Source organism: Eulemur rufifrons, chromosome 8 (assembly GCF_041146395.1).
Source record: "Eulemur rufifrons isolate Redbay chromosome 8, OSU_ERuf_1, whole genome shotgun sequence".
Lineage (NCBI taxonomy): Eukaryota > Metazoa > Chordata > Mammalia > Primates > Lemuridae > Eulemur > Eulemur rufifrons.
In genome coordinates, this window is record NC_090990.1 from 111,166,129 (window position 1) to 111,193,546 (window position 27,418).

A 27,418-nucleotide genomic window follows, 5' to 3' on the forward strand; every position below is an offset into this window, starting at 1 on the left:
TAGTAAGTGGTGGAACCAGACTTCAAACCAAGCATTTTGGCTCCAGAATAAAAAAATTTTATTCTAGATTTTAATCAAGGCAAGCAGTAGCAGGCATCAAAAGGTTAAGAACTCATGGAAGCAAAACTTTCGGTTGAGAAATTCAATCCATAAACTTATTTTTTTGAAGTAAATTTGGAGAATAGTCTATACTTCATATTTTCCACCACCTGTACAGATACCAGCCTGGTCCAATCAACCATTATTCCTTGACTGAGTTATTATTGCATTAGCAGCCTAACTGGTCTTTCTTCTTCCATTCTCTCTACAAGTGATTTCTCTAGGCAGCAGTGACTCTTTTCACAATTCCGCTTTGGGTCTGCCTAAAATCCATACAAGGCTTCTCATCTGACTCAGTAGTCTTAAATGAGTACTCCAGGGGTATTCCAATGGAGGAAATTTTTCTAAGGGGTACATAAGGATAGTTTTAAGGGAATTAATCCACTACATATATGTACGTGTATATAGAGATAGTTTTTATTTAAAAAAATTTTTTTTATTTCAGCATATTACAGGGGTACAAATGTTCAGGTTACATACATTGCTTTTGCCCCACCCGAGTCAGAGCTTCATACATAGTTTTTAATGCAGTGTTTAAGTGTATAAAAATGAAAAATGGAATTCATACAGGATCTGTCTCATTCTAGCAATGTTGTATGCACTCAAGCCTGTATGGACTAATTGGGAAAACAAAACAGATTCTTAGCCATTTCATTAAAACATTCCCAAACTTTATTTTTCATGTTCAATATTTAACAAAATATGACATTTATATGTACTTTAAAAACAGGTGATAGTTTTAAAACATTTTAGTGTTTACTTTTCCATTAGATAGATTTAAAAATGTCAGTATTGAGAAATGTCAGAAATTACACTTTGCAACTATTTAAACCTATGAAAAATTTTAGAGTCAATTGACAATGCTTGAGAGAAAACAGTTCCAAAACTCTTTTAAAGGGCACAAAAGTTAAAACAAATTGAAGACCGTTTCTGTACACGACCCGGCCACCTTAATAATTCTCTTATCTCATATCCTACTACTCCCTTGCTCAAGCCACACTGGCCACAGTCTACTAGCTGTTCCCCTAACAAGCCAAGAAGCTCTGTTTGCCTCAGGCCCTCTCCACTTGCTATTTGTTCCTCCATCAGGAACACTCTTCTTCCAGACAGGCTCCTTCACCTGATCGATAGAGGCCTTCTTCGGCCATCTCTAATCCCTTTACCCTGCTTATTTTTTCTTCATATAGCACTTACCATCCCCTAGTATCTATATCTATATCTATTGTCAATCTTTCCCCATTAGATTGTAAACTCCTTGAAGGTAGGGAGCTCCTTTGTTCTCTGCTGTCATCCCAACCTATCTAAAACACTATCAGACACATAATAAAGAGGTCAGTAAATATTTTTTAATAAATAAAATGTTTTCACGTGGTTAAGGACTTACACCAGCTCACAGATAAATTTTTTGGCAACAGTGAGAAGACCGAATCCCTTCACGATTCCAACAGCCACTGCACTACATAAAATCCTCCAAATGCTTGTTTCACAAATAAAAAGACAACCCTTTCTGTAAGCTGCTATTACTGATATTGTTAGGACATTTGTCACCCAGCTCACGTCAGGAAACGTAAGTGGGACTCCCAGGACAGGATATTGCTTAGATCGGTGCCTCTCCAAATGGACACGTGTTAAAATCAGCTCAAGTGACTCCTCAACATCCATCAGCCCTCTCCCCTACTTCCCAATTCAGGTCTAGGGTGTAGGTAACTCTGGCATCTGTGTTTGAAGAACTCCCCAGGTGATTGTGGTATGTAGCAACGTCTGAGAATCACCTTAGGAAGCTAAAAAATACTGTTAAAGAGTTTCTTCCTCACCCGGCCTTTCCAGTCTATTTGTGGTACCCAGCTCAAACAAAACAAAACAAAACAAAACAAAACTCTACTTTACTGTTCCCCCGAGCCACAGCCACCCAAACGAAGGCGGCTAGATAATGCGCAACACAGAAACCCAGGAGGCCCCGGCATCCGACCGCGCGGCAGGTGAAGCTTCCGCGGAGACGCGCTCGCCGCTGGGAACAGCGCTGCCAGGGAGACGCTTGCTCCGGCAGGAACGGGCCCGGGCCTTCGACCCTTCCACTCTTTTCGGTCCTCTTTCTGCACCACCGCTGCATCAGAGTTTACAACCACCAGCAGTCAAAGGCCGTCCACCATCAAGGGCCTCTGGTTTTAAAAGCTCCTTTCGAGCTAAATTGCCGCGGCCCCGACGCGACGAACCTGGCCCGAAGGCCGGTACTGGAAGCAGAGACACCTCCGCGCCCGCGCACCGAGTTCCCGCCTCCCTTTGGAAAACGTCGGTGCGTACGTGCGCGCGCCGCGCCCGCTCTCCTTAAAACGCGCAACGCGGGGGCGGGGGCGCCGTCTGCGCGCGCGCTCTCGTGGGTTCGCTCGCTTGCTCGCTCTCGGCGGCCGCTCTCGCTGCGGCTGCGGCTGGGGCTGGGGGCGGCGGCGGCGACGCGGGCGGCGGGCGGCGCGGGGCGGTCCGGCGGGTTCAAAGAGGAAAACATGGCGGAAAACAAAGGCGGCGGCGAGGCTGAGAGCAGCGGCGGGGGCAGCGGCAGCGCGCCGGTAACTGCCGGGGCCGCGGGGCCCGCGGCGCAGGAGGCGGAGCCGCCTCTCGCCGCGGTGCTGGTGGAGGAGGAGGAGGAGGAAGGCGGCAGGGCCGGCGCGGAGGGCGGCGCGGCTGGGCCCGACGACGGGGGGGTGGCTGCGGCCTCTTCGGGCTCGGCCCAGGCTGCTTCAGCCCCTACGGCCTCAGTGGGCCCTGGAGTTCCTGGGGGGGCGTTATCGACGCCGGCCCCAGCTCCAGCCTCGGCTCCCGCTCCGGGTCCCTCGGCGGGGCCGCCTCCTGGACCGCCAGCCTCGCTCCTGGACACCTGCGCCGTGTGTCAGCAGAGCTTGCAGAGCCGGCGTGAGGCGGAGCCCAAGCTGCTGCCCTGTCTTCACTCCTTCTGTCTGCGCTGCCTGCCCGAGCCTGAGCGCCAGCTCAGCGTGCCTATCCCGGGGGGCAGCAACGGCGACATCCAACAAGGTGAGCCAGAGGCCCTGCCCGACGTCTGGGCCGCAGGGAATTTGTGGAGTCCAGAAGGATCTGGGGACGGAGCTGTTGGGGCTGCTCTGATCGGCGCGATCCTGAGGGTCTACGGGTGAAAGACACGGCCCCCAGGACAGTTTCCAGAGAAGCTAGACCGCAAGAGATACGGGGAGGTGGAAGGGAGGGGTGCCGGCTGCGAGAGGCTGGGGGAGGGGACACTGGCTGCGAGGGAGGTTGTGGTGTGCAGATACAGGCGGGGTGCTGGTTGTGGGGCTGGTGGACCCCGGACAGTGAGAGAAGAGGCGGTGTGGGAAACCAGTTGTGAGGAGCGTTCTGGGTGGAAGGGACCAGGCCAGGAGAGATGTTGAGGGAGGAGGTAAGAAAGAGGTAAGGGCTGTGAGCATGGATTGCTCTGGAGGGAGGGGACTTGGCCTGTTCACAGTTAAGAGAAAGGACTACGGATTTAATGGAGGTGGATAACAGACGTTGGAGAGAGCTTGGGGCCACAAGAAGGCTCCTGGTAGAAAATAATTTTAAAATGACATTGGGAAGGAGGCGCTCAGGAAGTGAGAATAACCGAGGGGCCTGCAGGATTAGGGAACATCCTAAGGTTTGGGAATGAAGGAGGAATGAACTTTGGAGGAAATTGGGAGTCAGGGAGAGGTGGGCATGAATTCGTTTCAGTTCATTGTACGTTAATGAGCCCTTAGTGTTTGGGCACTGTGCTAGGGTTGAATAAAATACTCGGGACCTCATTCACAGTGTAACCGGGAAATACAACGTGCAGCAGTGGAAGTCCTGGGGGAGGACAATGGTTGTGGCACAATGGGGAGGGAAGGTCAGGGGAACTTCACGGAAAAGAAATCCTTGAGCAGGTTCTTGAAGGGTGAATACCTTAGTGGGTTGGAGGGTATTCAGGACATAGGGCACTTTATACATCCCTGGAATTAAAGAACGTGTAAGGTGATTGGTGGAAATTAGAGTGGATTGATGGGCTGAATACACCGGTGAGGGGCCCACAGTCCCTTTTCTGAAACCTTTGGGACCAGATGTGTTTTGAACTTAAGAACATTTTGGAATTTTTCTTTTTCCTGGTAAGGTCACTTAGGAAATATTTTAGCGGGGTCAGGGTTAATAGCTCTTTATCAAATACATTAATGTTTCTGCATTGAAACACGTGAATATCACACTAATGGGCTAAATGGACAATAAATAGCCTCCTGAAATTCAGAGTGGGTTTTGTTGCAAACTTATGAAAAAACTTAAAATTTCAAAGCTTTTGAATTTCAGAATTGCAGGTAAGTGATTGTAGACATCTGCGCTAACGGTTTTGGAACTATTCTGTAAAGTGTATTCTGTACAATGTGGACTAAAGGGCATTCTTTAAGGGCTTTTATATCAAGAGGATAAAAGGATCAGATTTGTGATCCAGAAGGATCACTTGGGGCACTTAAGGAATGAGGGAAGGCTCAAGGCCAGAGGCAGGGAGATCAGTGAGGAGAATCTTGGCAGTTATCTAGGTGAGAAATTTATCATTTGGAAGGGGTAATAAAGGACTGATATCAGGTATTATAGAAGGAAGCATTTTGGTATGGTAGAATTTGGATGTCTACTTTGTCACCTCCTACTTATGATTGGACAGATTAAACTTTTCTTAGCCTGTTTTCTCATTTGTGAAACAGGCAAAAGTACATAGCTCACAGGATTATTGAGAGAATGAAGTGAGATAAAATACATAATGTTACTGCCCTTGACTAATCTTAAAAATATATGTGTAATGTAAAGTGATTCGTACATGGCAGTTACAAAAGAAATGGCAGCTAGTTTATTAGTAGTAACTAATTGTAAGTGGCGATAGGAATGGAGGTAGAGTGGGGCATTTAGACTGGTGTGATGGAGACAAATGTGTAAGCTGAATTCCAGGTTTCTTTTTTGGGGGATGACAGTGCTATTAATGCAAATAAAGAATTCAGGCACAGAAGTAGGGGTAGAGGGAGGATGTAATGATTTCAGTTTTGGATGTTTTGGTTTGAAGTATTATTGGGATATACAGGTTAAGAATGCTATGTTAAGAATAAGGTTTTGGGCCTGGTGCGGTGGCTCACGCCTGTAATCCTAGCACTCTGGGAGGCCAAGGCAGGAGGATTGCTTGAGGTCAGGAGCTCGAGACCAGCCTGAACAAGAGCGAGACCCTGTCTCTACTAAAAAAATAGAAAGAAATTATCTGGACAACTAAAAATATATAGAAAAAATTAGCTGGGCATGGTGGCACATGCCTGTAGTCCCAGCTACTTGGGAGGCTGAGGCAGAAGGATTGCTTGAGCCCAGGAGTTTGAGGTTGGTGTGAGCTAGGCTGACGCCATGGCACTCTAGCCTGGGCAACAGAGTGAGACTCTGTCTACAAAAAAAAAAAAAAAAAGGGAAAAAAAAAAGAATAAGGTTTTGGTTGATGGAGAAGACACTAAGTGATAATAGATGTGTAGAGGATAACTATTCTTGGCCCCATAAGCGTAGTAAGACACTTGAGATTCAGTGTTCTGTTGGATACCTGTGTTAGGTGAGAGATTTAGAGGCAAATTGCAAGATGCAAATTGTGATTGATGTGGCTGAGGGACTGAGGTTTATGAAATTGTCTCTCTGAAATTTATGTAGAAGAGAGAATAATAACCTGTAAATTTCGTTTTCACTTCTTCATCCTTTGTTTTAGAACTAGGAGAAATAAACGGAAGGAACTAAATACTGTCAATCTCGAGTAATGTTGCTTTCTAACCAGTATATACAGACAGTATATATAGGACAAATTGGGTCTGGAATCCATCATGTTTCTATGGTAGAGAGTCTAGAAACTAATTTGTCAGTATTAGTTCCTATGTGTACACTTTGCTTTGCTTTGCTTTTTTAAAAAAGAGAACAAGCTATGTTGGAAAGAACACTGAATTTGGAATCAGGGAACATAGTTCTGCCTATTTAACTCTAAAGAAGGTTCATACTGTCTCAGAATTCAGTTTCTCTCTAAAATGTAGCTAATAGTCTCACTAAGTCAAATTAAACAGGCTGAGTGCAGTGACTCACGCCTCGGCACTTTGGGAGGCCAAGGCAGGAGGATAGCTTGAGGCCAGGAATTTGAGACCAGCCTGGGCAACACAGCAAGACCCCTGTCTCTCCAAAATAGGAAAAAAATTAGCTGCTGTCATCTGCCTGTAGTCCGAGGTACCCGGGAGGTTGAGGTGGATTGTTTGAGCCCAGGAGTTGGAGGTTACAGTGAGCTATGGTTGCACTACTGCGTTCCAGCCTGTGTCACAGAGCGAGACCCTGTCTCAAAAAAAAAAAAAAAGTGAAAATGCTTTATAACTGAAATACTTTAAAAATGCAAGGTATTGAACAACCTCACATTTCATCTTCTCTTGTCTGGAGAACTGTAGCTGGTGATTTTAATCCACCATCTTTCTCAAGTGGTTTTGAAACGATGAGTATAGTGTCCTTCCTTCTAACTGGACTTCTTTCTGTTTCTCTTAATATACTTACACACTTCGGCTGTTCCCTGTAGATTGATGGTTCTCAGAGTGTGGTTCCTGGACCTGCAGCATCAGCATCTGTGACCTTGTTAGAAATATAAATTCTTGGGCCCCACTCCAGACCTCTGACCAGCAGTCTGTTTTAGCAAGTCCTCCAGGTGATTCTGATGCACACTTAAGTTTGAGAACCACTGATCTTGAATGAAGGGCTCCTCACTTCAAATGTCTCCTCAGAAAGACTTTATTTGATTACTCTTTTTAAGGTAGTCCTCCAGGTCCCTCTCTGACATATCATTTTTTTTTCTTCATAGCTCAGCCAAAATCCAAAATGTTTATTTTTGTTTATTTGTTTGTCTCTCATTTTGCACTAGAATATTGTATTATAGGATGAATGTTTAATAAATAGCTTTTGAATGAATAAGAATCACCTGGAGAGCTTATTCAGGGATTAATTTGGGAGCTTTTTCAGAGACTGGTTCAATTGATTTGGGGATAACACTATGTTATCTGCATTTTTAACAAGTATCTCATGTGATTCTGATGCAGATGGTACCTATCTTACTTTGAGAAACATGGACTTAAATATTTTGAGGAGGAAGTCTGATCTCTTGGAATATTTGGAAAATCAAAATAGATAAACTAGTTAATATTTGTTGAATTTCAATAGTGAGCTTTTTAAAGTGCTTTTGTAAATTTTTTGGTGCTTTTTCAGGTTTGAGACAGAAAAGCTATCAGTATCGAGTGTATAGATATAAATGTGTAGTGTATTAGTAAAAATACAAATTTGTATTGATGCATCTGAATGAACTTTCAAATGAGACTTTTGTAGTTGGGCATATCTGAGACTGAAGAACTGTATTGGTATAAGTTGCATTGGGTTCTGCTGTTAATTAGCATGTAGGCAGCCTCTCCAGGTCTTCTGCAATATGAAGAGGCTGAGTTCCTGTCCAGTTAGATTCAATGATCCTGTTGTTTTTTATGTCAACTTTCTGCATCTACATAAGTTTAATATTACTATAGTTTGTGGGAGTGATGGAAGAATCAACACAAAAAAATCATTTATTTCTGAATTTGTCAACTTACTGTGAAAAGTCTGAGATGGCAACAATTACATGGTAAGTGGGAGGGAAGACCTCTGAGTGTGAAGAGCACGTCCTAATGGTGTTTTTGTCTGTTCATCATAGACCATGCCAAGCCACTCTGGGGAGTCTTCTGTTTGAGCCCTTGGAAGTTCTTGTCCTAGGAGTACATACATGTACTGTATGGCAGTTCTAGCGTCTGTGTGACTTTTTGGGGACTCTGTAGGTCATACTTTCTCTGCCCTATTTGACAAACAAGCTTGAGTTTTTTGTAGTACCATACCAGCAACCGGTCATTAAAGATATGTCAAAGAGAGCTGAAACACTTTATTTTTTAAACAAATTTTTTTCCCTTGAGGACCCAGGGCAGGGCAGGGCACTGCTGGCTGAAATACTTTTTAACAGCTTCTAGCATTGTGATCAGGCTACCTGAATTCATTTTTGAGCTCTACCATTTACTACTTGAATGACCATGGATAAGTCACTTAACATCCATAAATTGAGAGTAATAATTATATCTACTCCATAGTGGTGTTGTGAGAATTAGATGAGTTAATATATCGTAAAATAATACTTATTGGAAGCTAACATGGGAAACCCCCAATAAATTGCAGTATTATTATATTCAGTCATCTTCCAGTTGTCTTTCATTCTTTGTAACTACCTCTATCTCATAGTAAATGGGAAGAAGAGGCAGGGGGGTAAATTGTTGGCAGTTTTCTAGGCTTTTCTGACATGTACTGTTGTGTACAGCATGCCTGATAAGTCATTTAAGTTCTCAAACTCTATAGCTACCTAGAACTTGTAATGTAAAAACTTGTAAACTGATGTCCTAAATTCTCTTTATAATTAATGTCTAGTATCTGTACATCAAAATTCTAGTTAGGGGAATATAGTTGCTTTTAATTTCCTCAAATATACTCGTTGGTGGCCCCAAAGTGAGAATATGTTAAAACAGTGATTTTCACAGTGTGGTCCTCAGAATGGTGGTAGGTGTTATGGCAGTAGTGTCTTTGTCCTTGAGACCCTTTCAGGAGTTCACAAGGTTAAAACTGTTTTAATAATTCCACTAATTTGTTATTTGCCTTATTCACTGTGCTGACATTTGTATTATGGCGCAAAAGCAATGATGGGTAAAACTGCTGGCATCTTTGCATGAATTAAGATAGTGGCTCCAAGCCATACTAAAAGTCATTGTATCTTTATTACCACACACTTAGAGTAAAAACAAAAATAAAACCCAAAAAACTATGCCAGTTTGACTTAATGTTCTTGATGAAGCAGTAAAACTTATTTTATTTTGATCATTAATGTTCTGTGTGATGAAATGGGAAATGTACATAAAGTGCTTCTGCTGTAGACTGAAGTGCAAGAAGAAAAAGTACTTGTGTAGTTTGGGTTCCAAGCTGAATTGGCAGCTTTTTTTCATGGAAAAGAATTATTACTTGAAATAATGATTGACTCTGGTTTTTAGGTATGGGTATTTGGCAGCCATTTTCTCAAAAATGAATGAATTGAGTCTGTCAGTTCCAGGAAAACAACTGACATTTTATCTTGCCAGTGATAAAAATTGAGCTTTTAAATGAAAATTAGAATTTTGGAAAACTTGTATTTGCTGCTGTGAGCTTGACAGTTTCTCGGTATTTAAAGGCTTTTCTGATGAGATTGATAATGATATTAATGAATGTGGGTTTTTTTTGATATTGTATAATGAAATGTCAGCATTTGAGAGATCTGCATAGCTTATTGAACCAATATTTTCTAAATGACCAATGGATGCTATTATAAAATTATGCATAGGAAAAATACTCAAAGTGCAAAATAGACCAATACTAAATAGATTTTAATAGAGTAGTAAAATTTCATTGATAAGGTTTATGATTCCACATTGCAACTGATGTTTAAGACATATACTTTTTAAGTTTTTGTGTTATATTCAAGAAAAATATACACACAATGATCTAAAAAGGCTATGAAAATATACTCTTCCTTGGCTGGGTGCGGTGGCTCACACCTGTAATCCAGCACTCTGGGAGGCTGAGGCGGGAGGATTGCTTGAGGTCAGGAGTTGGAGACCAGCCTGAGCAAGATCGAGACCCTGTCTATACTAAAAATAGAAAAAAAATTAACCAATCAACTAAAAATAGAAACAAAAAATTAGCCAGGCGTGGTGGCTCGCCCTTGTAGTCCCAGATACTCTGGAGGCTGAGGCAGGAGGATCACTTGAGCCCAGGAGTTTGAGGTTGCTGTGAGCTAGACTGATGCCACGGCACTCACTCTAGCCTAGCCCGGGCAACAAAGTGAGACTCTGTCTCAAAAAATAAAATAAAATACACGCCTCCTTTTTCTTAGATACATAGCTGTATGAGGCCAGATTTTTTTTGTATTCTTCAAAGAAACAGCATATCAAAACAGATTAAATGCAGAAGCATATTTCCAGCCATTTTCTATGAAGCCAGCCATTAAACAGATTTTTAAAATATAGTGCCACGCTTTATTAAATATTTTTGTTTTGGAAAATATAGTTATTTCTGATAAAATGTTATTTAAACATGTAGTGAGTATTATTTTTGAATGAATTAATAAAATATCTAAAAACTTCTCAGCTACTATTTTTAATGCTGTGCATATTGATAGTCATAATCCATCTAAACAAAAGCTCTTTGTGTTCCTCAGTAATTAAGATCGTAAGAGAAGTTCTGAGACTTGAGACCTGCTCCCTTAAAGAACAGTGAGAAGACAATAATGTAGAGTCATTGGGATAGTGGGAAGAATATCAGACTATAGAATAGTAGGATGTGGTAGATTTATACATTTATAGTCCTTCATTTTGGAGTACCTATAACAGTTCATAAAGAGCCTGCCCCCAATAAAATGTAAAAATAAAGTACTTACTAACAGAAATTGAGCTTTCATAAATAGCTCACTGTAGATCTCTTGTTTTTTTTTTTTTATGTTTATGACGTTTGAGTTCCATTACTATACTTTGCTGAGGCTAACTTAAGAGATTGGGCTCAGGGTGATGGATAAATTAACCTGTGTTTCTTCTGTGGCCGCAAACTGTACTTGTATCCCTACCCATTGGACCCAAGGGCAACTGGGAAAAAGAATAAGGATGAATAGGCATAAATACACCATTTTTAGAAAAACATTTAAAGCCTGTGCCCCAATAAATGACATGCACTATGTGGCACTAATGAGCAATACTTTTGAATGCTTATTATATGTGGTTTCTGTGAATTACTTGTCCATATGTTTTCTGTTTTTCTTTAGATTGCATCTTTGGATTTACAAGAATTCTTGATAAATTCTATACACTGATCCTTTGTTGGTTATGTAAGTTGAAGATTTATTGTGAGCCTGTGGCTTGGTGTGGTACCCAGCCTCTAAGATGGCCTCTTGTTCCTTGTCTCCTGCTATTCATACCCTTCAGTAATTTTTGTCCACAGTTCTTAGGGCTAGTCTCTGTGACCAAGAAAGAGAATACAACAGAATTAACAGTGACTTATGAAGCTAGGTCATTAAAGACACAGATTTTTCCTTGCTCTTTGCATCCCTATTCTGTGTGAAAAACAGCTGCCATTCTGTGAAGGCACTCTAGCAGTTCTTAAAAGAGGCCCATGTGGAGAAGAACTGAGGTCTTCTGCCAGCATCCAGCATCAACTTGCCAGCCATGTGAATGAACCACTTTGGAGGAAGATCCTCCAGCTTAGTCAGGCTTTCAAATGATTGCAGTCCTGGCTAACATCTGACTGCCTCATTAGAGGCACTGAGCTGTAACTGCCTACTAAGTCCTCCCAAATTCTTGTCTCAAGGAAGCTGTGAAAAATAATTATTGTTGTTTTAAGTCATTAAGTTTTGGAGTAATTTGTTACACAGCAATAGATAACTAATACACCTGACTTTTTAGAGAGCTGTCTTTTACTGTTTAAGAATTTTAAATTTTAAGTCAGTTTTTCTTTTTGTTGTTGCTATAGCTTTATGATAAGCAATAAGCTTTGTCATCAAGGTAATTTCACTGCCCTCCACATGTATCTTGCTCACTTTCAAGATTTTTTTTTTTTTTTCCTGAGACAGAGTCTTGCTCTGTCACCTGGGCTAGAGTGCCGTGGCAGCAGCCCAGTCTTAGCTCACAGCAACCTCAAACTCCTGGGCTCAAGCAATCTTCCTGGCTCAGCCTCCTGAGTAGCTGGAACTACAGGCACACACCACCACACCTAGCTAGTTTTTTCTGATTTTTTCTATTTTTAGTAGAGACTGTGTCTTGCTCTTGCTCAGGCTGGTCTCAAATTCCTGACCTCCCTCCTTGGACTCCCAGAGTGCTAGGATTACAGGTGTGAGCCACTGTGCCTGGCCATTTTCAAGGTTATCCTGACTGATTGATTTTTTTTTTTTTTTTAAGGGGCAGGGTCTTACTGTGTTGTCCAGGCTGGTCTCAAACTCCTGGGAGCAAGCAATTCTCCCTCCGCCTCCTGAGTAGCTGGGATTACAGTGGTGCACTCAGCTCTCCACTGATCTTGAACTTTTGCTTTTCTTTACATTTTAGAATTGTCTTGTGAAAGTTTGTTTAAAAAATTTGTTAAGCAGGGTGTGGGGGTGTGTGCTTGTAGTCCCAGCTCCTCAGGAGGCTGAGATGGGAGGATCACTTGAGCCCAGGAGTTGGAGGCTGCAGTATGCAATGATCTTGCCTGTGGTTAGCCACTGCACTCCAGCCTGGACAACGTAGTGACACCCTATCTCTTAAAAAAAAAAACCCCAAAAAATGAAAAAAACCTGTCTGTGTTTTTATTGGAATTGCTTTGAATATATAGATTATTTTAGGAGAAAATATCTTTATAGTATGGTGTCTGCCTTTTTATAAACATGGTATCCTGCTGCATTTGCTTAAATCTTCTATGAATTTTCTGTGTTTTTGAATAATAATTTATCTTTTTATTCTATAAAGGTCTTACACATCTTTTATGAGCTATTCCTATCTACTTAATATTTTCATTTTTAATATAAATGGCTTCTCAAATTATGTTTAACTGTTTTTACTGTTTGTTTGTTTGTTTTAAGAGATAGGGTCTCTGTCTCCCAGGCTGGAGTGCAGTGGCATGATCATAGCTCACTGTAACTTGGAACTCCTGGGCTCAAGCAATCCTCCTGTCTCAGCCTCTGGAGTAGCTGGAACTATAGGTGCATGCCACCACACCTGGCTGATTTTTTTTTTTTTTTTTTTTTTTTTTTTTTGTAGAGACAAAATCTCACTATGTTTTTTAGGCTGGTCTCAAACTCCTGGCCTCAAGTGATCCTTTTACCTTGCCTTCCCAAAGCGCTAGGTGTTTATAGGCATGAGCCACTGTGCCTGTGTTTTATTTTAATCTTTTTATTTTTTAAATGTCTCAAGTGTACTAATTTCATATTTCTATTTGATAATTTCATTATGTGAGGTTCTTGCTGTCTTATTACTGCTTGCTTCTCCCTAGTCTTGTTTATAGTAGGCCCTCTTGTGTTTTATAATTTTGGATTGTGAGCTTACTCACCAGGGCTTTATCTCTGTGAAATCTGCTAGACCTGGTTTTAGGGAACTAGCCTCCACAGAGTATTTTGCATTTGTTTTTGTCAGATGCCACCAACACAAGAATTACTGAAGCTGATTTTTAGTTTGATGTTTCTTAAAACTGGCAGATGTTGATTTAGAGTTTTTATGTAGGCTGGCCTGTATTTAGAAATGCTCAGGAGAAAATTTTTTTCTTTATCCTGAACCCAGCCAGTGACAGATACATTTCTTCCTTTCCATGCTCTTGGTCAGATTTATTTTTTCAAACATTTTACTATTATTTACTTATGTACTCTTCTGAGGGCTTAATCTCACAAGTCAGTTTTATGAAGAGGGTCTTGATTCTGATTACACAAACCCCAGGCTCCCATGTCTTCCCCTTTTTTTGTTCACTCCCTTGTTTGTACATCCTGAAGAAGAGTCATTGAGAGTATAATTTCTGAGCCTTTGCAGTTTTGAAGTTCTCTTTATTCTACACTGCTACGAAATGATAGCTTGACTGGATATGAAATTCTACGTTAAAAATCTTTTTTCCTCAGAATTTTGAAGGCATCTTTTCAGTGTCTTAAAGAAATCAGTGTTGCCAATACTAGTCTGATTTTGCTCCTTTGTACAACCCCAGTTGGGTTTCTTTTGTTTTATTTACCCCTCCCGGAGCCTTTTAATTGCTTTAAATCTTAGTTGTTTTTACCTCTTTATCCTTGTTTTGAAATAAGTCATGTGCCTCGGTGTTGTTTTTTTTTTTCCTCTTTCATTGTTTCTAAAAGTTCATTGTGCTTTTTCATTTAGTCTTTTAATCTTCATTTATAGTAAGAAAACTACAGATTTTCATAAGGTCCTTTTCCTTTCTGCCCACTTTTTTTAAACCGTCACTGTTTGGATGTTGGCTTTCTTGGGTTCATATTCACCCCTATCTTTTATGTTTTCCTTCTGTTTGTTTTCTTGCTCAACTGACATTCTGAAAGATCTCCTTACTTTATCTCCAATTTTTTTTGTTGAATTTATTTAATCAGTTAATACATTGTACTTTTCTAAGAGATTTTTAGATTTTTATAGTATTCTGATCTTTTTCTCTTAATATGTATCTTCCTTCTTTGGGGATATTAATGTTTTTCCTCCCTAGATATTCTTCTGTTCCCTCTATTATTTTGATTTCTGCGTATTCTTTTTTTCTTTTTATCTTGATCTCTTTTTGTTTTGTAGGCTTCCTCAAGCAATGGATGATCCTTGGTTGTCTTCCTACTTGAATGAGGAAATACAGTTCTGATTTAGGGGTTCTGAGCTTGTGAGTGGTCTTGTTAATTGTTGGACATCGTTTTAGGTCAGGGACTAGCAAACTGACCCATGAGCCAAATCCAGCCTGCTGCCTGCTTTTGTATGACCTATGAGCTAAGAATAATTTTTACACTTTTAAATGTTGAAAAAAATCAAAGGAATGTTTTTGTGACATGTAAAAATTATATGAAATTTAAATTTGTGTTCAGAAATAAATTTTTATTGGAACACAGCCATGCCCATTCATTTATGTATTGTCTGTGACTGTTTTCATGCTATAATGTAAAATAGAGTAGTTGTGACAAAGACTATGTAATACTTTCATTGCTTTGCACTGTTTTTTTGTGCATTACAAATTGCAGTGATACAGCTATAACTTGATAGGCATATGTATGGCTGTAGCACAACATTTTAAAAAATGACCAGTGCATATCTATCATTTCAAACAAAAGAAAGAGTGGATTTCAAATGTCATGCTTTGAAGGCACAGTGGAGTGTATTATTTTGTTTTGAATTAGATGGCAAAGCATGGTGTTTATTATGCACTTACTCTATGCTAAAAGAGTACAACATAGCAGAGCAGACTAAGCACTGATTGCATAATTCCCAACTCACAAGAAAGCAAAAATCAGAGAAATAGAAAAATTTAGAATGGAATATCTAATCAGCAGAATTTCTTAAAAATAAAAATGAGGTTGTAACCAAGGTAAATTTCTGAGTGGCTCATTCGTTAGCCAAGCAAGGAAAGCCCTCTACCTATGATGACTTAAATCCTTCCCAATTAAGCAAACTTATCTTCCAAGAATTCCATTCTTCTCATTAGTAGACCTATATTACAAGAAATTTACTAAGTTATTTTCAATTTTGTAGATAAAAATTGTGGAAATTTGTTTTCATTTGTTATGCAACTACCTGTGTAATATCCTTGATATTTATTGTCTGTTTGCCTACAAAGCCTAATTCTGATGCCATGTCTCGTGTTTGGAATTGGTGGGACATAATTAGGCATTTCTTGTGAGTCAGGTTTCAAATAATGTGTGTACGGTCTGACCTGTTGTCCGCAATGGATTTGGAAAAATGAGAATTTTCAGACGACTTTTTGTTTTTTCTTTTAAAGATATGGGGTCTTACTTTATTGCCCAGGTGGTCTTGAACTCCTAGGTTCAAGTGATCCTCCCACCTCAGCCTCTTGAATAGCTGGAACTACAGGCATGCACCACCATACCCTGCACTTTCTACTTTTAACATCACAACTGCCAGAATAAGAGTTTTGGACTACTGTGGCCTATCCATTTGTGGTTTATTAACAGAATGCTCATGTTCAAATTATATATCACATTTCATTTCCCTCACTGGGGGATAGCTTAAAAACCAAACCTCACAAAGTAAATACTTAAGGAAAAAACTAATGTCAGTCAAAAGATCCCCATCAGTTTTTCATCTGCAATAGAACAGATAGGAGGGTAGGGCATTTAGAATCATTTTACTGTATTACTGTGCTTATGAGTCTGAAGTATTGAAAGTAATAAGAGCACTGCATTTCAGCTGTCATATGTTACCTTCATGTGTTATGAGGTAAGGTGTACAAAAGGGATATATGTAATGAACCTTGGGCCCATTGAATCTTACTGAAGAGATAAGGCATTAGAAAATAATAAGACATTTTATAATAATTAGGGTTCATTGAAGTATGGATTAGTCATGACCGAAATTCAGTCCTTCTGCTCTTAATGTTGGTTTGGAGGTGATGATCCCCTCTCTCATGTGCATATTATATGATACCTGTTGGTCCTCACGCTTTTGGCTGTAATTTAGGCTGGTTTTTTTTTTTTTTTTTTTTAAACCGTATGCTTAGTACATCTGTAGGAATAGAAGGAATGTAACAAGGATTAGAATTTTATAATATACATTAGACATTTATGTAAAAATTTCATTTTTCAAAGAGGTTTCCCGTTTTCCTGTCTTTTCTGTGTTCTCAGAGCAATAAATAGTAATTACTACTTTCATGGGCAAGCTGCTCCATTGTGTTGGACAGTAATTATATCTCTATGTTTCACATCATCATCATCTCCAAAAACTCTACTCTTCATTTCACGGCACAGTCTCACTGAACTGTTTCACAGTAAAATTGTACTTCACTCAAATTTGAAGAGCCCAAAGAAATGAGAGCAAACAGCAGTCAGATGCATGTGAATGAAAGACTAAAGGTTTTTAAGCACTGGTTTAGTGACTGTCTACTGGTACAAACCTATTGATTCATATGATTAAAACAGCAGTAATAGAAATGGAAGCTACATTAATGAAAAAATAACTCAGTAATGAGGCCATTAAATATAACTAACTACATTTTAAATACAGATATCATGTATTTCCTGATTAGTATCAGGTAAATACCTAACCTATCTATCCTGAATTCTATTCTCAGTGAGAAAGGTCATAGACAATTACAAATAAGGTGCTTCATATTATGAGATCCATTTTTAAAACGATGAGATCCTTTGGGAAAATTGCTTTAGTCTCTTTTTGTCAGAGATTTCTGGTTCTCTTTTTTTTTTTTTTTTTTTTTTTGAGACAGTCTCACTCTGTTGCCCGGGCTAGAGTGCCATGGCGTCAGCCTAGCACACAGCAGCCTCAAACTCCTGGGCTCAAGCAATTCTACTTCCTCAGCCTCCCAAGTAGCTGGGACTACAGGCATGCGCCACCAGGCCCGGCTAATTTTTTCTATATATTTTTAGTTGTCCAGCTAATTTCTTTCTATTTTTAGTAGAGACGGGTCTGGCTCTTGCTCAGGCTGTTCTCGAACTCCGGAGCTCAAATGATCTATCTGCCTCGGTGTCCCAGAGTGCTAGGATTACAGGTGTGAGCCACCGCGCCCAGCCGGTCTTCTTGTTGATAGTCCATTTACGTCTCTACCTTTACAGTCTACTTTGCTTTTATTTTTATCATTGGATTCTTGTATAGCTTTTCTAGGCCATATATGACTAATAAAAGGGGAAATCAAAGGGTATATGTATGGCTCCAGGAATTTTTTTGTATACCTATATCAGAAGTGGAATGACGATACAGGCAAGCACACCATTGTCCCAGGCTTGAGCTCCTAAATGTGAGAGCGAACCGGAGCAACGCCGAAGAGCGTAGGCCAAGTGGGCCGTCAGGCGGGCGGCGACGCCCGGAGCAGGGCAGAGAGGAGAGCCTTGCTCTAGGCTAGGGCTCCGTGAGTGCGTTGGGGTTGGAGCCTGCTGAGCAACTGGAAGGCGCAAGGCGCGCGCAGCAGGAGCGCGGAGGCCAGAGCCCACCACCAGCCAGAACCTTGGCTCCCTAGGTTGTTGTTAACATCTATCTAATTTTCTCTTTCTGTGTTTTCCTTCCTCAGTTTATGTTGTATACTTTCACAGGAGGTTATCTGAGTTAATAATTGCTGAAAAGAATTAGCCATGGATAAGTTTATTTGAATCTGTTTAGACTTCATGTCCTTGTCTGTAAAATAACATCAATTCCAAGTTAAAACTTTTTCGTGTTATTTTGTTTATAAAAATCCTATCAGAGGAGTAATATTATCCTCATTTCTTTTTAAAATAAAGAGGTAGAGTGGTAAAATTATACCTAAATGTGGATCTTCCATATGGAGATAATTGCGCAGATTTGGATGCCTTCAGGAACCAGGCAGGTAACTCTAGTGTAAGACATAGGAATTAATGAAGCTTGCCCAATCTAAAAGCATTAAAATTGGAATTTAAAAAATACTCTATTCTGGCTAAATAATACCAAATAGGCTGCCAGTTTTCTACCTTTGTCCTGACTCAGTAGAATCTGATTAATCGCTTTTATTTGAGTTGGATGTAATTAATTTAGAATTAGTTTGATTTCATAATTTTAAAAGTTAAATTTAAGTTCTTTTTTTTTCCCTCTTTATTTACTTATTTTTATTTTTTGTTTTTTACTTTTTTATTTTCCCAGGGTGGCTCACTCACATCATAAATTTAAGTTCTTAAGTAAATTTTTCCCTTTAGAGTGTTTCAGTAAGCTATATCGTAATGTGTTAATAAAAAGTAAGCATCATTATAATGATCAGCATTGTTTTTATAGTACTATGTAGTTGGAGAGACAAGAAACAAATGCAAAAAAACTTTCAAATTATACATGAATTGTGTCGTCAAGTTTGGTAAGATGATTGGAATGTTGCATAGATGGTGCTTAGGTTTCAAAGCAAGTTCACAAAAGCCTTTTTAACCTATGTCTTAGGTTCCTTCAAAATTTTACTAATTTTGTACCAAACCATTTTGGTAGGTGTGTAGTGGTATAACATTATAGTTTAATTTGCCTTTCCTTGATAACTAGGAAAGTTCAGCATTTATTTGTATGGTTATTGGCCTTGGATATTATTTTTTGTGGTGTGCCTTTTCAGATTGTGCCTGCATTGTTCTGCCTTTTTTTCAGTGCTTTTGTATGATTCTTTATATATTCTGAGTCCTTTGTCAGATATGTATACTAGTCTGTGGCTTGCCTAGTAATTGTATTTTAAAATGTTAAATTTATTTTAGCTTTTGACTAAGTGGTACTTTCACATTGGCTCAAAAGTTAAATAACTGTACAAAGCTGTATACTCTTGTCCTCATCCAATTCCTATCTTCTTAATACATAGCATGTTAACAGTTTATTTGTCCTTCCAGTACATCCAAGTGATATTGGACAATGGTGCCAAATCCGTTTAGTGGCAGAAAGATTAGTTTCTTCAAAAAATGGTTGGGACAACCAGATTTTCCATATGCAAAAGAATGAAGTTGTACCCCTACCGCACGCCATATGCAAATACTATTAACTCAGAATGTATCACTAACCTAAATATAAAAGCTAAAACCATAAAACTTAGAAGAAAACATAGGAATAAATCTTTATGACCTTGGATCTGGCAATAGATTGTTAGATATGACACCAAAATCATGAGCAACAAAAAAAATGGATAAATTGGATTTCATCAAAATTAAAAAACTTTTGAACATCAAAGGACATTGTCAAAAAAGTGAAAAGAAGTCCTGCACAATGGGAGAAAATATTTGTAAGTCACATATTGGATAAGGACTTAGTATCTGGTATAAAAAAATGCTTACAACCTAATAATAAAGACAAAGAGTCTAATTAAAGATGGGCAAAAAAATCTGAATAGACAATTCTCCAGAGAAGATATATACATGGACAATAAGCAAATGAAAAAATGCTCACGATCATTTATTATTAAGAGAAATGTAAACAAAACCACAATAAAATATATCTACTAGGATAGCTCTAGTCAAAAAACTGAAAGGATGTGGAGAAATTCGAATCCTTGTAGATTGCTGGTGGCAATGTAAAATGGTGTTGCCAATGTGGAAACCAGTATGGTGGCCCCTCAAAAAGTTAAACATAAAATTATCCTGTGACCTAGCACATCTATTACTGTATACTTGTACACCCAAAAGGATTGAAAACAGGTACTCAAAGAAATACTTGCCAATGTTCATTGCAGCATTATTCACAATACTCAAAAGGTAGAAACAACTTGTGTCCATCAGCAGATGCATTGATAAACAAAATGTGGTATATACATGTAGTGGAATATTGGGCCATAAAAAGGAATGAAGTTTCAATACATGCTCCAACATGAGTGATACATGCTACAACAAGAATGAACTGTGGAAACATAAAATAAGCCAGACACAAGAAAGCAAATATTGTGTGATTACACTTATATGAAATATCCAGAATAGGCATGCTCACAGAGACAGGAAGTAGATTAGAAGTTACCAAGGGCTTGTGGGGAGGGAATGGGGAGTTTTTGCTTAATGGATACACAGAGATTCTACTTGGGATGATGAAAGGTTTTAGAAATAGATAGTGGTGATGGTTGGATGGTTGCGCAACATTGCGAATGTCATTAATGCCACACAATTGTATACATAGTAGTTAAAATGGCAAATTTTATGTTATATACCACAATAAAAAATACTTTTAAAAATGTCAATTTTTCCTTCCAGATTTTTTTTTTTTTTATTATTATTTTGAGACAGAGTCTCACTCTGTCGCCCTGGGTAGAGTGCTGTGGTGTCATCGTAGTTCACTGCAACCTCAAACTCCTGGGCTCAAGTGATCCTCCTGCCTCAGCCTCCCGAGTAGCTGGGGCTATAGGTGTGTGCCACCACACCTGGCTAATTGTTCTATCTTTAGTAGAGATGAGGTCTCGCTGTTGCTCAGGCTGGTCTCTAACTCCTGAGTTGAAGCTATCCTTCCACCTCGGCCTCCTAGAGTGCTAGGATTACAGCCACTGTGCCTGGCCCCCATAGATTTTAAAGTCGTGTCTTTTAAAAGTATGTTTTATTGTATGTTAAAGAATCAGTTGATCCTCATTCCTGGGTTCTGTGTTTTAGAATTCACCTACGCAACTAAAATTTATTTGAAAACCCAATGTTGATAATTGTAGTGCTTTTACAGTGATTCATGGTCATGGGCAGAGTGGCAAAAAATTGGACTCTCTCAACTCCCATATTCCCAGCTGAGGTCAAACAAGGAGATGCTCTACCTTTTTTCAGCTCTCATACTATAAATATGTGTTCTTGTTGCAGCCTATTTAGTGGCATGTTGTTTTCATTTTTGTGCTTTTTGTTGATTTCATTGTTTAAGATGGCCCCCAAACGTAAAGCTGAAGTGCCCTCTGGTGTTCCTAAGTGCACAGAGGCTGTGTATTCTTTATGGAGAAAATGTGTGTTAGATAAGCTTCATTTAGGCATGAGTTATACTTTGGCTGTGAATTCAGTGTTAATGAACCAACAACATCTTTTAAAGTGTCTTTACATATAAATGCACATAAAAATGTTATGTATTGATTGGTTGATGAAAATATTGTGAACAAAGGCTTGGAGAACCTCATCCTGCATTTCCTGTAGGAGTAATGGTTCCATATTTGTTAATTTATTTTTTGTAGCAACTTTATAGAATATAACTACCTTAAATAATGAGACTCAACCCTATGTCAGTGCAAATAAAATTTCTCTAATGTAAATGGCAACATTTCAGGATATTTCTTTATCAGTATATAGTTTCTGTATTTTTATTTTTTGTTCTGAAGTCTTTAATCTGATATTAACATGGCTACTCTTTAAAAAAAAGCTGGATTGATATAATTCACAAACCGTATAATTCACTCATTTGAAGTGTACAGTTCAGTGGTTTTTAGTATATTCAATGCAGTTGTACAACCATTACCACAATCAATTTTAGAACATTTTCATTACTCCCAAAAGAAATCCTGCACCCATTAGTATTTATTACCTATTTGGCCCTAACACCCTCCCCCAGACCTAGGTAACCATTAATATACTTTGTATCTCTATAGATTTTCCTATTCTGGACATTTCTTTTTCTTTCTTAACATTTTTAAAAATATTTAAAGTATTTATTTATTTATTTTTAGTAGAGACAGGGTCTCTTGTTCAGGCTGATCTTAAACTCCTGACCTCACGCGATCCTCCCGCCTCAGCCTCGCAGAGTGCTAGAATTACAGGCGTGAGCCACCACACCCGGCCTGGACATTTCTTATAAATGAAATTATATGGTGGTGTGTGGTGTTGTGTGACTGGCTTCTTTCAGCTTGATGTTTTCACGGTTCATTTATGCTGTAGCATGTATCAGTACTTCATTCTTTTTAGGCCTGAATAATATAATATACCCTTTTATGGTTATACCACATTTTGTTTAACCATTCATCAGTTGATGGACATTTGAGTTGTTTCTCCTTTTTGATTATTGTAAAACAATGCTGCTGTGAATATCCATGTACAAGTTTTTGTGTGAATATATGTTTTCATTTTTCTTGGATGTATACTTAGGAGTTCAGTTGTTGGATTGTGTGGTAACTATATTTAATCTTTTGAGGATCTGCCTATTGTTTTCTGAGATGGCTATACCATTTTTCATTCTCATCAGCAATATGTATGAGGGTTCCAATTTCTCCATAATTTTGTCAACAGTTGTTATCTGTCTTTTTGATTATAGCTATCCTTGTGGGTGTGTGGCATAGTATTTCATTGTGGTTTTCTTTTGCATTTCCCTGATGGCTAATGATATTTATTACCTATTGGCCATTTGTATATCTCCTTTGATGAGATGTCTGTTCAGACTTTTGTTCATTATTTAATTGGGTTATTTGACATTTTTAAGTTGTTAAGAGTTCTTTATGTGGTCTGGATGCTATACTCTTGTATCTGATATGCATATCTTTTTGTGGGTTGTTTTTCACTTTTTTTTTTAATCTTTTGAGACAAGGTCTCCCACTGTCACCTGGGCTAGAGTGCAGTGGTGTCATCGTCGCTCACTGCAACCTCAAACTCCTGGGCTCACGTGATCCTCCTGGCTCAGCCTCCCCAGTAGCCTGGACTACAGGCTCCATGCCTGGCTAATTTTTCTGTGTTTTGTAGAGATGGGGTCTTGCTGTTTCTCAGGCTGGTACTTTATGGTATTATTTGCAGCACAAAAAGGGTTTTTTTGCATATGGAAAAATATAACAAGATCCACCATTTTACCCATTTTTAAGTATAGAGTTCATTGGCATTAATTATATTCACAGTGTTCACAGCACAAAAATTTTTAAGTTTGATGAGGTCCGATTTATATTTTCTTTTGTGCTTTTGTTTTTGGTGCCATAACTGAAACCCATTTCCTAACCCAAGGTTGTAAAGATGTACATATTCTTATGTTTTCTCTCACGAGCTTTACAGTTTTAGTTCTTACATTCACGTCTATTATGCAGTTAATTTTTGTATGTAAAATTTTTGTATGAGGTAAAGATCTAGCTTCAGTCTTCTGCATGTAGATATCTAATGTCCCCGTACCTTTTATTGAAAAGACTATTCTTTCCCCCATTGAATTCTCTTAGCACCCTTTTGAAAATCAGTTGACTATAAACCTCAGGGTTTATTTCTGGGCATAATTTCATCCTGTTGATCTATATGTCTATCCTTATGCCAGTAACAAATTGTCCTAGTAAGTTTTGAATTTGGGAGTGTGAGTCCCCAACTTTTGTTCTTTTTTAACATTGTTGTGTTTCTTCTGGGTCCCTTGAATTTTCTTTTAGTTATTCATTGCTTAGTGCATAGAAATACAATTGAATTTTATGTATTGATCTTTCACTCTGCAACAGATTGTGAGGACATCTTCAGAGGTCCATTATTCTTCCTGCCATAATTAGTATGGCCACTTCAGGTTTCTTATGGTTGCTCTTTGCACAATAGATGTTTTTTTCTACTCTTCTACTTTGAGCCTATTTGCATGTTTTAGTCTAGATTTTATCTCATGTGGACAGCATTTAGTTGAGTCTTACTTTGGTTTTTAATCCAGTCTGACAAAGTCTGCCTTTTGATTGGATTGTTTAATCCATTCACATTTAATGGTACTGTTGATACAGTTGGATTTACACACTGCGTTTTCTTTCTTTTTTTTTTTGTTTTATGCTTAATATCCCAGAAGAGAGCCTTTTCTTTCTTATATGTCTCATAGTTTGGTAGAATTATTCTTCCATACTACTTTCTTCTGTGATATTGATCTCTTTTACCCCTAGACCTGCCAGTTGTTGTTATTTGCTCTTTTATTTGTTTAGGGACTTGGCTGGGTCATTTTTCCAAAGTTTTGCGAAGTTTTGCAAGTACGGTGTGAAGTCTCTGATGTGTCTTCTCAAAGGGCAAAGCCTTGGGGCATGTGTAGTTACCTTGGGACATAGTGGTTTTAGCAGGGTTTTTGGACTATTTCCTTGATCTCTATTAAATTTTCTACCTCTGTTGGTATAACACCTAGCTGTTAAGTTTTGCTAATTGTGTGATTACTGTTATTTTTTTATTTTTTTTATTTTTTGAGACGGAGTCTTGCTCTGTTGCCCGGGCTAGAGTGAGTGCCATGGCGTCAGCCTAGCTCACAGCAACCTCAAACTCCTGGGCTTAAGCGATCGATCCTACTGCCTCAGCCTCCCGAGTAGCTGGGACTACAGGCATGCCACCATGCCCAGCTAATTTTTTCTATATATATTTTTAGTTGGCCAGATAATTTCTTTCTATTTTTAGTAGAGACAGGGTCTCGCTCTTGCTCAGGCTGGTCTCGAACTCCTGACCTCCAGTGAGCCACTGCACCCGGCCTACTCTGTTATTTTTGACAGTTCCCTGGGGCACAAATTTTTCCATATTCTGTTGTAATTAAATTCAGTTTCCTTCTCCCTCATGGTAGTTTTTTAGGTTTGTTTGGAGCCAATGAGGCTTCTTTTTGGATGTCTCTTTCCTTGGTTTTCTCGTATAATCTAGCTCTCCTGTGGTTTAGCGTGTTGTTCTCATGGAGCTAGTGGCTTCCTCTTAATTGTTTGCCACCAAAATTTCCACTGTTTTTAAGAGTGCCCTTAGGCTTGAACTTTCCCATACTGTTCCAAATAGTCAGTTTCCTTTGGAAGAGTTTCACAGCTCTTTGTCCAGAGAAGAAAGAGTTGGGCCATAAGAAAAAATTATTTGAGCCATTCCTCTGGAGCTGTAGGTGGGGACAGTGCCCACTTCTTGGGGTGACATGAACAAGGTATTGGGTGGGGGCAGCAGCTCTGGGCTTGCCTATGGTAGCATGGATCCTCTGCCCTACAGATGAGCTACCCCAGCATTTTTTTGCCTGATGTGCCTGGGATAAAACCTTTCCTGTAGGTGTTAGGTGTTAGCGCTGGGTAGAAGAAGGGAGCTCCTGACCTCTAGCCACACTGCCTCGAATTTAGCATTTACAGTCCTGAGCTGGGTGGGATGAGAAATGGCGGTGGCTTTCCCCTCCTGGGGAAGATACTATAATCCTTGACTTGGAGCTAATGGAAGTGTTGGTTTCTTCATGCTGAGTTGGTGGGGGAGGGAGGGAGTGGCTGCAGACTAGCTGTTTTTACCAAGATTTAGTAGGTTTTCTTGAATAAATGATTGTTTGTTTGCTGCATGTCCTTGAATGTTCCAGAGGATTTAAATGGTTGTATAGTATCAGTTTTGGTCTTTTCTCTGAGGAGGGGTCTGCAGAACTGCCACTACCTTTCCAGGATTTATCTTCTTGCTTTTTAAAAGATTATTTGCATGGTATGTCCTTTTCCATCCACTTTCAATCTACTTTTGTCATTGTGTTTGAAGTTTCTTGCAGATAGCATAGTATTGGAGTATAATTTTATTCACTCTGCCAGACTTTTTTTTAATTCATGTATTTAGAAGTTTTTAGGTGTATTTATGGCAATTCAGTGTATTTAAGGTAATTATTATTGTGTTATGGCTTACATTTGCCATTATTGTTTTCTGTTTGTTTCCTCTTTCTCTTTTCTTGCCTTCATGTGAGTTAACATTTTTTTAAGATTCTGTCTTTATTTATTTATGATGTTTTTGTATAGTTTTATATAGTTTATATTGTTACAGCAAGTGTTACAGCGAGTGGTCCCGAGGACAAACCGAGCGGCACATGGAGAGTTGGAGAATCAAGGTTTATTCGCCCGCGGGCTCAGAGGGGGTCTGGCCACCAAATTCTGAGCCCCATCTACCCAATTTTTCCCATTTTTATTAAGTTGGGTGGTCCAGGGTGAGGGGTCTCAGGTGACTAATGCCCGCCAGGTAATAGGTTAGGTTAGTTTCTGCACCAGGTAATAGGTTTAGTGTTATGCTGATGTGCCAGATGTTAGGTTAGTGTTATGCTGATGTGCCAGGTGTTAGGTTAGTAATATGCTGATGTGCCAGGTATTAGGTTAGTAATATGTTAATGTGAGTCTTCCGTGAGGGGGTGGGGGTCTCAGGTGGCTGCTGTGCTAAGTAATAGATGGGGGTTTTCCTTATCAATATAGTTTTATGTAGTGCTTAGAATAGTTTCCTAGTGGTTCTAGATATTGTAACATTTATTTATAACTTACGGTTTGTTTGTATTGACATTTTACCATTTGGCATGAAGTATAGAAACTTCTATTTAGGTCCCCTTGCCCTTCTTAGGTGTAAAGAGACCTAAATGGTTATCTTTAAGTTTTCCTGTATACAGCACCAGACTCCATATACACTAGGTATCAGCCGTCACATATGATTTAAGGCCCCATGAGATGCAGTCTGTTACATTTACCCTCACTTTTAACCATTCCAATGTTCTTGTTTTCCAAAGAGCCAAAGATCCAGACTTCCTTCTGTTAGCATTTCTTCTCTGTTACAGTGAATTTCCTTTAGCCATACTTTAAGGGTAGGTACTATGTTAGCAACAGATTTTTATAGTTTTTCTTCATCTAAGAATGTCTTTAGTTCTCTTTCATCCTGAAGGATATTTATTGAATATAGAACTTGCAGTTACCAGTTCTTTTCTTTGAGCCTTTGAACAGTGTTGAACTATTTTCTCCTCGTCTGCACATTTTATGTGAGAAATCCAATGTCCTTTGAATTGATGTTCCTCTTTAAGTAAAGCAGTCATTGGCTGTTTTCAAGATATTTTTCTTTGTTTTTAGCTTATAGAACTTTATGATGTGTCTTGGTATGGATTTTGTTGGGTTTTGCTTATTTTGGCTTTAGCTCAACTCTTTGAATATGTAAGTTTATGGTTTTTGGCAAATTTGGGACATTTTCAGCCATTATTTTTTTTGAATACATAAAAAAACTTTTTTTTTTTTTGGAGACAAGGTTTCACTGTATTGCCCAAGCTTGTCTTGAACTTCCTGGCCAGAGGTGGGAGGATCGCCTGAGGCCAGGTGTTCCAGACCAGCCTAGACAACATAGTGATACCCTGTGTCTACAAAAAATTTAAAAAATTAGCCAGGTTTGGTGGTATGCACCAGTAGCCCCAGGTGCTTGGGAGGCTGAGGCAGGAGGATTGCTTGAGGCTGCAGTGAGCTATGA

At 39.1% G+C, this 27,418-nt stretch overlaps 1 protein-coding gene across 2 annotated transcripts in view; it reads left to right on the forward strand.

Annotated features, from left to right (window-relative positions):
* Positions 1-2,476: 2,476 nt before the first annotated feature.
* The window catches only part of TRIM33 (tripartite motif containing 33), a 116,540-nt gene continuing 91,598 nt past the window's right edge, over positions 2,477-27,418 (forward strand). For both annotated transcript variants that reach the window (XM_069480803.1, XM_069480805.1), the window contains exon 1: positions 2,477-3,126. In XM_069480803.1, the coding sequence (XP_069336904.1) occupies positions 2,601-3,126 (526 nt within the window). In that variant the 5' untranslated portion in view covers positions 2,477-2,600. The remainder of the gene's footprint in view (positions 3,127-27,418) is intronic.